At 43.0% G+C, this 12,474-nt stretch overlaps 1 protein-coding gene across 1 annotated transcript in view; it reads right to left on the reverse strand.

Annotated features, from left to right (window-relative positions):
- Positions 1-2,199: 2,199 nt before the first annotated feature.
- The window catches only part of LOC111977234 (phosphatidylinositol 3,4,5-trisphosphate-dependent Rac exchanger 1 protein-like), a 161,705-nt gene continuing 151,430 nt past the window's right edge, over positions 2,200-12,474 (reverse strand). Inside the window, 5 exon segments of the mRNA XM_024006602.2 lie at positions 2,200-9,927; positions 10,791-10,858; positions 11,382-11,484; positions 11,719-11,894; positions 12,035-12,101. Coding sequence (XP_023862370.2) covers positions 9,885-9,927; positions 10,791-10,858; positions 11,382-11,484; positions 11,719-11,894; positions 12,035-12,101 — 457 coding nt within the window. The 3' untranslated portion in view covers positions 2,200-9,884.

Consider the following 12,474-nt stretch of genomic DNA (forward strand, 5'->3'; position numbering starts at 1 on the left):
GTTTCTCCCCTATAATGGTCTCGGTTGGGAGTGTACAGCACTTCGAGATATTAGCTGATGTACGAAGGGCTATATAAAATAAACTTGATTTGATTGAGAGTAAGGGATACATACTACAGCAATAAAGCTCCCTCAATCATTTACTAAGTTAAGGCTTGGAGGGCCCCTATATGGAAGGCCTCTAGAGATGGGACAGCAGCACTTACTAGACTTCCCTCCGATATTAAAAGGCTGCGATCCTGTAAAATCAATGTACAAAGCAACCCAACACAGCAGCAGTATTTCCAAGAGATAGAGGGCTGGGTATTTACCTGGTATCAAGACAAATGTGTGGGGACATCATACTTACGCCTTAGAATTCAACACAATGTTTTGTGAAGAGCATTTTATTCTACTAGCTTGTTAAAGTTCAATTAACAATACTACTTTTAAAAAGAAATATTCCACAAAAAAATGCAAATAAAGTATGTACAATGATGAGAAATTAGAACAAGTAAATGTTACCAGTGACATATTTTTCCCTCTACACCAACATACAGTACAGGATTCATTAGCTAATGACTGACATTGGAGCAACACAAGTTAGACACACTTATTACATGAATCTGACCAAGAGGCAGGATAGCTGTATACATTTCTATCAAGGGGCGAACTGGTAAGAGTGCAACATTTGATCAATTGATCACTTAGGGAGGTCTTCTAACTTCGAAAGATGCAATTTAATATTTCCTGTTAAATTACAGCTATGCCAACATCAGAGGCTGTAAAGAGAATTTAAATCTGGGGTGTGTCTTTTGCAACAGAAAACTGAAGTAAGCTTTTCCTAATTTCCCAAAAGTTCAGGTAGCCCCTTCATGTTTCATGCTGTTCTGTTCCATTTGGTGCCTCATGAACACGACCCTGCAGAATTGGGACCTGACAAGAGCTTCTAAATAAATAGTCAATAACAACAACGTCAGTGTGGATATGCATGAACCAAAAATCTGTCCATTATAAAAAAAATACAATATGAATACAATTAATTGTGTTTTTTAGATACTATATATATATTACATTTAACCTTTATTTAACTAGGCAAGTCAGTTAAAGAACAAATTCTTATTTACAATGACGGCCTAGGAACAGTGAGTTAACTGCCTTGTTCAGGGGCAGAACGACAGATTTTTTTCCTTGTCAGCTCGGGGATTCGATCTAGCAACATTTTGGTTACTGGCCCAACGCGTTAACCACTAGGCTACCTGCCGCCACAGGTAGACTATAAAAATATTATAATTAAGCAATAAGGCCCACGGAGTTGTGGTATATGGCCAATATACCACTGCTAAGGGCTTTTCATAATCACATCGTAACACGGAGTGCCTGGATACAGCCCTTAGCTGTGGTATATTGGCCATATATCACAAACCCCTGAGGTGCCTTATTGCTATTATAAACTGGTTATCAGTTTAGAGCAGTAAAAATAAATGTTTTATCACACCTGTGGTTTACCGTCTGATATAACAATCAGCATTCAGGGCTCAAACCACCCAGTTTATAATTTAAATTATAGCATTAARTCTGCTGCCAAAGGCATAGACCATATCCTATTGTCTCTGACAAAGACATTGGTTCCAGTAAGTATGTAAAAMAATAATAACATAACATAAAATCTTAATGAAAATAATGCTAACTTCAATGATCCCTTTGTTGTCCTCATCCTCGGGCGGTTTACTGTACGTTGTGCTGACACTGCAGAGTGATTGGATGAATCATTATGCCATTTAAATAATGAAACATTCAGATTTCAAAGCAGCTAGATAGCTAGAGCTAAATTAAATACAAAATTGCAACAAGGTCTCCGCAAAACATTGGTTTGGTGAGTTGGCTGTGTCAACAGGAGGCAGTCTCCCACGATTAACGATTATATATTAATAGCTTAAAAGGCTTCAAATATTCCAACCTTTTGACTAGGCGTGCGGATTGGCACACACAAACAGCTCTGAGATTAGATACGGTTACCTTGTTTCCCAGACTCGGAWTAAAAATTGTCTCCCTCCAGAGGAAATGACAGACAAAATCAAAACATGAGAAAAATAGAATAAGGAGGTTGCATGTAACGCTTATCAAGCCAATGTTCTAATACGATCTTTCAAGTTGAATAATAATGTTCGTCTCAATTTCGAAATAATCGGATCCATTCATAAAATTGACAAAAAGAAACWGAGTTTTACATTTTTTATTTACCTTGAGTCATTTGAAAAATGTAAGTCAATGGCTTAGACTTTTAGAGGTTAATGACATTATCCATGGTGCTTTACTAACAGTATTTACCCCTTATGGCAACTATCCTTCTAATGAGGCTAATTACTTTGGGATCCTGGAGACCAGGCGCTATGAGTGTGTATGTTTCCCATGTCGAGCTGCCCTCCAAATTCGCTACAACACTGCTATTTCGCAGCCCATTATAAACACAGACTAAACCTATAGCGGCTCACTAGATTGASTACCCATAACCTGTAGGCTAACAGTAGATAAGTGGGCAAGTGAAAGTAAATTAGACTATAGTGTAACGGAATTATAGGCCTAAACAATGGCTGCGGGATGAGTAAAGCAAGGATTTTACGCAAACGTCTCTGGGAGGAGAGGCAACTCAAGGACCACTCCTGCAAAGCAGCATATAGGCGCTGTTTGAATATTTTTGGAAATAAGTCATTGGATCAATGATGATAGGCTGCAGAAATAGTTACTGATCTGACATGACTTGGTTGGTAGCCTAGAGTAAAATCTCCTTTCACACATCTATCGATGTCGTCTTCAAGGATGGGAGGAATGAAGGATAATGAGTGCAAGTCCACGTGAGAAAAGTGTCACAACGGTGGTCAAATGGGGCACAGAGGGCCTGCAGAATTACAGTCGCAGACCAAACGATCACGCAGGCTCCTAAAACGACTCAAGGGGGAGAGAGACATTCGAAAAGGGAAAATGTCATACAGGAAGAGGAAGAGTGTAGCGAGGATGTGTTTACTATTCACAACATGGACACTACCTTTACTAAGGTACCTCCGCTTAGACAGTATTTAYCTGTACATGGATGTAAAGTGAAGTATGAGATAGATACTGGCTGTAGTGTAACGTCACAGTCAGAGTATGCTAGGGAAGAAAGCAAAGGTTCCAGAGATAGGTACATGTTTTATCAGTCTGAAAACATATACCAGGACAGAAAGTGGACATTGTAGGATCAGCTAAGGTGAAAGTTGAATACAAAGGAATAGTCAAAGAGATACCAGTTGTAGTTGTAGCTGGGTCAGGAACAAACCTGCTGGGGCGAGGGTGGATCACCATGTTGGATGTGGACTGGTATACTGGGAATAAGATGCGTGACAGCAAATATGCTCTACAGGAAGTGTTAAAGAAACATGAGGAAGTGTTCAAGGATGAGTTGGGCACCGTTGAAAGGATTCACAGCAAAGATACATGTATCAAGTGATGCCACACCCCGTTTCTTCAAACCAAGGTAAGTACCGTRTGCAATGAAAACTAAGATAGAGGCTGAGTTAGATKATTTCCAGGACAACAAAATCATGGAACCAGTGAAGTTCTCAGACTGGGCAGCACCGTCAGTCCCAGTGTTAAAACCAGACGGTACAGTGAGATTGTGTGGTAACTATAAACAGAATGTCATCACTAGAATAGTACCCCGTTCCTAAAATGGAGGACATGTTCATGTCCTTAGCTGGAGGAGAACAATTCAGCCAACTAGACATGAGCCATGCTTATCAGCAGATTGTGCTAGATGAAGATTCAAAGAAATATGTCACAGTGAACACGCACAAGGGACGATTCACCTAAGCCAGGTTCCCCTTCGGCGTCAGCTCCAGTCCCACTATCTTCCAGCACACTATGGAGGAGATTCCACAGGGGATTACCCAGTGTATCTCGATGATATTCTCCTGACAGGAAGAAATGATCAGGACCACATCCGAACWCTGGACAGAGTGTTACAGCGACTGGAGGAGGCTGGGCTACGCTTGAAACGGAGTAAGTGCAGCTTCATGGAGAAGGAAGTGACATTCCTAGGACACAGGGTGGACGCTACTGGACGGCATCCAGTGCCAGAGAAAGTAAAMGCGGTGCAGGACGCACCAATGCCTACCACAGTCACAGAACTGAAATCATATCTGGGCCTYTTAAACTATTATAATAGGTTTCCTACCGAATCTGTCGACACTATTGGCTCCTGTGCACAAGCTGCTGAGGAAGGACGAGCCATGGTGTTGGGGATCAGAACAACAAGAGGCTTTCAAACTGTCAAGAAATGTTGCAGTCGAGCAGATTGTTAGTGCATRATGAGGAAGGAAAATAACTGATACTTTCCTGTGATGCCTCGCCCTATTGTGGTATTATCATCGTATGCCAGGTGGGGGGGGCGGGGCAATAGGGTTTGTATCACGCACTCTCTTCTCTCCTACAGAGAATACCTTTTCACAACTTGATAAGGAGGGATTAGCTATCATATTTGGGTGCAGAAGTTTCATAAGTATCTATATGGGAGAGAAAATGTCATGGTAAGTTTTCTATATGGCATTGCTTTGGGGATATCTGGTGTATGTGTGTATCTATGTTTGACTTCGCCTCCAAGGACCACATTAATTTAACACTTKATTGTATCGTGTAGGCAAAGCTAATCTCCCCCACACTCAACTTTCATTTTTCAAATGAATAAAGGCACATTTGAAAATGTGAACAAAATTTATACAAATCTAAATGTTAGTGTAAAAAAAAATGTAAATAGAAGAATTGAAAATAGATCTATTATTCAATTTCAACATTTATCAGATCATTAGACTGATAAGCATTACAATGACCAAGGAGAGTTCTTTAAAAAACATAGCATGCCATTGCTCCATTTAATACTGCATGATGTGTAGGCTGGAATGCTTTCAATTCTTGAATACCTGATATTATTGAGGAATACAAATGCTCCTTCCCAGTACGATAAATAACTAATGCCTTCATATTGCAGTAATAGCCTACAGTAATTGCACTTTTTAAAAAAGAGAGAAATGCCATGGCGGCTGACTCATATCCTCAATCTGTCAATCTCAAAAGGGGAGCTCCCATGTCAATGGAAAATGGCTTCTATACCACCAATCTACAAGTCAGTGGATAAATCGGATGTGGCCAACGACCATCCAGTGTCAATTCTATGTGCCATCTCCAAAGTGTTGGAAAGACTGGTGCACACACAAGTTGCTAACTATTTCTCACTCAACACCCTATTTACAGCCTATCAAAGAGGTTTTAGGAAGATACACAGCACATCTACAGCAGCGCAAAGGGTTGTGGAGGACATGCCATCGGCTTATAACAGCCAGGCGGTCACAGTAGCAATCTTCTTGGATTTGAAGAAAGCTTTTGACACTGGTCACCAACACAAGGTCCTGAGGAAGCTTGAGAAACTAGGCTTTGACAGCACTGCAATCAAGTGGTTCACATCATACTTACAGGGGAGAAGTCAGTACACCAAACTGCAAGCCACGCAATCAGCCCAGGTACTTGTGGTAAATGGAGTACCACAAGGGAGTGAGCTTGGACCCCTGCTGTTCTGCATTTACATAAATTACCCTCGCCCATCAGTGCTGGAGAAATGCCGTATACATATACAGTGCATTCGGAAAGTATTCAGACCCCTTGACTTTTTTCCACATTTTGTTACATTACAGCCTTATTCTAAAATGGATTAAATAGTTTTTTCCCCTCATCAATCTACACACAATACCCCATAATGACAAAGCAAAAACAGGTTTTTAGGAATTTTTGCAAATGTTTAAAAAAAACTTGAGACCCTTTACCCAGTTTATTGTTCTGAGTCTTCTTGGGTATGACACTACAAGCTTGGCACACCTATATTTGGGGAGGTACTCGCATTCTTCCATGCAGATCCTCTCAAGCTCTGTCAGGTTGGATGGGGAGTGTTGCAGCGCAGCTATTTTCAGGTCCCTCCAGAGATGTTTGATAGGGTTCAGGCTCTGGCTGGGCCACTCAAGGACATTCAAGGACATTCTGAAGCCACTCCTGTGTTGTATTGGCTGTGTGCTTAGTGCCGTTGTCCTGTTGGAAGGTGAAACTTCAACCCAGTCTGAGGTCCTGAGCACTCTGGAGCAGGTTTCCATCAAGGATCTCTCTGTACTTTGCTCTTTCATCTTTCCCTCGATCCTGACTAGTCTCCCAGTCCCTGCCGCTGAAAAACATCTCCACAGCAAGATGCTGCCACCACTATGCTTCACTGTATGGATAGTGCCAGGTTTCCTCCAGATGTAAAGCTTGGCATTAAGGCCAAATAGTTCAATCTTCGTTTTATCAGACCAGAGAATCTGTGGCTTCCGTCTGGCCACCCTGCCATAAAGGCCTGATTGGTGGAGTCCTGCAGATATGGTTGTCCTACTAGAAGGTTCTCCTATCTCCATAGAGGAACTCTGGAGCTCTGTCAGAGTGACCATCGGGTTCTTGGTCACCTTCCTGACCAAGGCCCTTCTCCCCCTATTGCTCAGTTTGGCCGGGGGCTGCCAGCTCTAGGAAGAGTTGTGGTGGTTCCAAATGTATTCCTTTTAAGAATGATGGAGGCCACTGTGTTCCTGGGGAACTTCACTGCTGCAGACTATTTTTATTACCCTTCCCAGATCAAATCTAATTGGTCACATACACATTTTTAGCAGATAATGCGAGTGTAGCGAAATGCTTGTGCTTCTAGTCTGACAGTACAGTAATATCGAACAAATTCCCAATGACTACCTTATATACACAATGTAAGGGGATGGAATAAGAATATGTACATATACATATATAGATGCGCGATGCCCGTGCGGCATAGGGAAGATGGAATAGATGGTATAAAATACAGTATATACATATGAGATGAGTAACATAGGATATGTAAACATTATTAAAGTGCCATTATTTAAAAGTGACTAGAGTGATACCATTATTAAATCCATTTGTTAAAGTGGACAGTGATTTGAATCTGTATGTTGGCAGCAGCCTCTCTATGTTAGTGATGGCTGTTAAACAGTCTGATGGCTTTGAGATAGAAGCTGTTTTTCAGTCTATCGGTCCCAGCTTTGATGCACCTGTACTGACCTCGTCTTCTGGATGATAGCGGGGTGAACAGGCAGTGGCTCGGGTGGTTGTTGTCCTTGATGATCTTTATGGCCTTCCTGTGACATCGGGTGCTGTAGGTGTCCTGGAGAGCAGGTAGTTTGCCCCCGGTGATGCATTGTGCAGACCACACTACCCTCTGGAGAGCCTTGCGGTTGAGGGTGGTGCAGTTGCTGTACCAGGCGGTGATACAGCCCGACAAGATGCTCTCAATTGTGCATCTGTAAAAGTTTGTGAGGGTTTTAGGTGACAAGCCAAATTTCTTCAGCCTCCTGAGGTTGAAGAGGCGCTGTTGCACCACACTGTCTGTGTGGGTGGACCATTTCAGGTTTGTCCGTGATGTGTATGCCGAGGAACTTAAGAAACTTTCCACCTTCTCCACTACTGTCCCGTCAATGTGAATAGGTGGATGCTCCCTCTGCTGTTTCCTGAAGTCAACAATCATCTCCTTTTGTTTTGTTGACGTTGAGTGAGGTTATTTTCTTGACACAACACTCCGAGGGCCCTCACCTACTCCCTGTAGGCTGTCTCATCATTGTTGGTAATCAAGCCTACCACTGTAGTGTCGTCTGTAAACTTGATGATTGAGTTGGAGGCGTGCATGGCCACGCAGTCATGGGTAAACAGGGAGTACAGGAGAGGGCTGAGAACGCACCCTTGTGGGGCCTCAGTGTTGAGGATCAGCGGGGTGGAGATGTTGTTTCCTACCTTCACTACCTGGGGGCGGCCCGTCAGAAAGTCCAGGACCCAGTCGCATAGGGCGGGGTCGAGACCCAGGGTCTCAAGCGTAATGACGAGTTTGGAGGGTACTATGGTGTTGAATGCTGAGCTGTAGTCAATGAACAGCATTCTTACATAGGTATTCCTCTTGTCCAGATGGGATAGGGCCGTGTGCAGTGTGATGGCAATTGCATCGTCTGTGGACCTATTGGGGCGGTAAGCAKATTGGAGTGGGTCTAGGGTATCAGGTAGGGTGGAGGTGTTATGATCCTTGACTAGTCTCTCAAAGCACTTCATGATGACAGAAGTGAGTGCTATGGGGCGATAGTCATTTAGTTCAGTTTCCTTAGCTTTCTTGGGAACAGGAACAATGGTGGCCATCTTGAAGCATGTGGGGACAGCAGACTGGGATAGGGAMWGATTGAATATGTCCGCAAACACACCAGCCAGCTGGTCTGCGCATTACTGCATAGTTTCCTAAGGACGTGAAGCGAGGCGACCATATCTGTCGGCACCATCTTGCTCTTTTCTCAGATCTGTGCCTACCCAACCCTGTCTCTGAGCTCTACGGACAATTCCTTCGACCTCATGGCTTGGTTTTTGCTCTGACATGCACTGTCAACTGTGGGACCTTCTATAGGCAGGTGTGTGCCTTTCCAAATCATGTCCAARTAATTGAACTTACCACAGGTGGACTCRAATCAAGTTGTAGAAAACATCTCAAGGATGGTCAATGGAAACAGGATGCACCTGAGCTCAATTTCAATAGCAAAGGGTCTGAATACTTATGTAAATAAGGTATGTTTTTTTTAATACATTTTCAAACATGTCTAAAAAAACAGTTTTGCTTTGTCATTATTGGGTATGTAGATTGATGAGGAAAAAAAATATTGCATCCATTTTATAATAAGTCTAACGTAGCAAAATGTGTTCAAGGGGTCTGAATACTTTCAGAATGTACTGTATATGCAGATTACACAGTCCTGTACTACTCAGCTAATACCACAAGGGAGAGTGAGGAGTCAGTGTCAAACGACATCAAGAGGGCAGCAGCTTGGTTTGCTGACGACAAGCTCTCCCTATACCCTCAGAAAACCAAGGCAATGCTGTTTGGCAACCCACAAAAACTGAGATACACAGGCAAAAGTATCACAATAACAGATGGACAAAACACGTATGAACAAGTAAACTCCATGAAGTACCTGGGGATGAAGTTGGACCCACACCTACACTGGACTGAACACGCCAGCCTGGTCACAGGGAAACTACTGTCTGGGCTAAAAAGAGCAAGGGACTTTGTCTCCAAGGACATCATCCTGACAKTTTACCACACCAWAACAACTCACCTGGARTACTGTGCCACKYTATGGCTTCCCACCCTACATCAGGACAATAAGACAGGTCTTAACCGGCTACAGCGTATCATCAACATGACCGGGCATTCACGGAGGGAACACATAAAAACAGAGGTTCTTCTGTAAAAAGCTGGAATCGAACCACTGACGGTCATGATCCATTACAACACCCCAGTGACTGTTTTCAACGACACACAGCACAGACTGCCTGAATACATGTCAGACCTGTTCAGGTGGGAGTCTCCACCCATCCTCCGGGGGCACTCCAGAGCAGCAGTCAAAGCCTATGACCAATGGAATCCGTACCTACTGGCACAACCATTAGCGAAAAATATAGCCATACAAGGCAGTCTGCAGGTCTTTGGACCATTGGAACAAGCTTGACTTATCCACACGACAGCTAGCTAGCATGTCCGCCTTCAAAAGAGCAGTACACATAGCTGTAATGTGAGCCTTGTTTTGTATGTATGCTACCGCGTYTGATGTGTGTGCTTCTGTGCATGCTGTGATTTTAGATATGCTTTTGTATGTATGCCAATGGGTATGSTGTATATGTTTTTATTGATTCTATGGAACCGAGGACTCACTGGAAAACAGTGACAATTGTTACTGAGTGGACTATCTTGGCTAAATAAATGAGCGGAGCGGAATAAAAACACAGCGATGCTTAGTCTCTTATAGATCTCCGTCTTCGGGTGGCAGACACAACTTGAAGAGCCTGTGGGAAGTAAAAATTGTTGAACGTTATTTTAAGATCTGATATTTGTGTAGCCTAGTTCCAGATCTGTTTGTGCCATCTTGCAGAATCGTACAGCATGAACAGATTTGAAACCAAGCTAGTACTGTGTAACTAAAGCCTTGTTCACACTGCAGGCCTTATTGCTCAAATTAATTTTGTTTTTCAAATCCGTTTTGGAATACTGACTGTCCAAACAGCAAGTTACAAGTGACCAGCAGTCCTGACATGGCTACGCTAGTTGTCATAGTAATGACAGGTGTGTGTGTAATGGTGTAGGTTGATTTGTGGTGGTGCTATTGCTTCCTATCACTCAGAAGTTATGTAGCAAGCTAAGGTGACAACAATGCCTGCCATGGTCGTTTCCCAGTTACTTTGAATGTTCAAAATCATAGTGTAAGAACACTTTCAAGGCCTCAAAGGATAAGATGATCCAACTTTCAAAACAAGTCATTTTTGCCTAATAACAGCAGTTTACTTCGCTAGCTAGGTAACTGTTTAGCTTTCTAAAACGTTCACTAATTTGTTTGTGAACAATTAACAACCTGGTTAGCTACCATATGTACTTGTCAAACTGTCAACAGAGTAGCAAGCTAGCTAAGATATGCAAAATAACAGTCTAAAAACCACTCGAGAGCAAACAAATCAGATTTGACCATTCACACCACCTACGACGGTGGTTTGAAATGTGGCTTGAAATATCCGATTCCATGTGCTTTTTGACTGTTCAGACTGCAGAAAAATTAACAGATTCGAATCGGACATGCAAAGAAATTGGATTCGAGTCACTTCAAACTGGCAATGTGAACAAGGCTAAAGATTGAACTCAGTCCTATTGTCTATACCTTGGGGCTGCGGGCGGCATCTGGTCCATCACTTTGAGGTTTTTAGCCGAGATCTCTACCCTGGTGCCCTATCAGAGAAGAGAGAGGGTTACACAATATTACATATTACATATTTAGACTGAGGACAAGTGCCCACAGGGATGCAGCTACCGCTGCTCAGACAGTGTACCCAAAGTTATATTTCTACCTAATGTCTTTAGGTTGAGAGCGACCCACACCTATRGGGGGAAGACTACATTCAACCTTCATTTACCCATCCCACTGCATCGTTGTCCTGATGTACTGTACAGTATGTAGTGAATGTCTTAGAATTCAGCTCGAGGCCCACGTTCAAAGTCCAGTAGATTATTGTTTGTCAGTAAAGTACTTTTTAGTAACGCTATGTTATACAGTAGGTGGAAGTTGCTTCCTTTCATATTCAGTTTCCATTTTTGAGCCACTGGTCGTTAAAGATTAGCAAGGGGAGAGAGAGATGTGGGTRGTATTCATTAGGCACCGTTGCTACATGTTTTGCTACGGTGTACCCTAAATGAATATGACCCAGAACTTAAACCTGTTGCTAGGCGTGTAAAAAGGGTGTAGTTAGAGCACCTGTTTGCGCATGATGTCCATGGTCTGCATGATGCAGCGGGGCATGAGGCCGTGGTTCCGTGCCAGGATCATGGCCTGATCAAGGGTCACACTCAGGGTGCACCTGCTCAACACAAAGGTCAGAATTCAGCAGGTAAAAGGTGTTTTGACTGTGTTACGATTACCTCATGGAAAGGAGTTGAAAATACACTGTTTTAAAAGGGGCAAGGCATACTGTACGCAGTGCATGTCTAAGCACTACACCTGACATAGCAATACATAGARGTGCATGAGTGTTTGCTCCAGCTGACGCTAACTGGCAGTACTATTACGTCACTTTCAAGGTCATACGACGGACCTCTGCATGCCAGTAGCACACATGGTGATATGGCAGGCGCCCAGGCGGTTGCACAGCTCGGAGGACACACACAGGACGCCGACGCCAGAGGGGTGGCCTGCGGCATTGGGATGCACGTTGACATATGACTGCATCAGACGACACAGGTCGTCCAGAGTGTTGAGGGGTCTGAGGAGCTGGGTAGGAGAGGGGGGACAGAAGACAGGGGATTTAGGGGTTAAGACTATAAAAATAAGTACTCCAACTTTCCTTTCCGGGCAAAAGTACTGCCCCTGAGCTTGTTTGTAAACAAAGAGTAGGTCTGATTTCTGTTTACCTGGTCTATCTTCTTAGCTGTGGTGTTGGAGTCGGTGGGAAGATTTGACTTCTCCAGGTAAAAAGCCCTGTAAGAATAGAATAATTAATAATAATAACAATTGTCATTATATTTGTCCTATTTCACACATGTTCAAGTGTTTGTTAATATGCATGTATGAATTAGAAATGTGTGTTTTGCATATCTCACTCTCCCTGAGACACCCTCGGAGAGTGTGGTCACGGCCAGGGTCTACCATTATCGATGGCGACCCTGGAGCAATTTGGGTTAAGAGCTTTGCTCAAGTTATCATTCAATATGACTGCTATTGAACAATTCATGAATACATTGATATTCTCTCTATTTCCTCTCTATTTCCTGTAAAAATGTCACATCAACAAACGTCATCCACCTTCTAAAGCTAATACAGCAGTCAAACTAATCAGCAAAAGAAAACCCCT

The sequence above is a fragment of the Salvelinus sp. IW2-2015 genome, linkage group LG17, assembly GCF_002910315.2.
Source record: "Salvelinus sp. IW2-2015 linkage group LG17, ASM291031v2, whole genome shotgun sequence".
NCBI lineage: Eukaryota > Metazoa > Chordata > Actinopteri > Salmoniformes > Salmonidae > Salvelinus > Salvelinus sp. IW2-2015.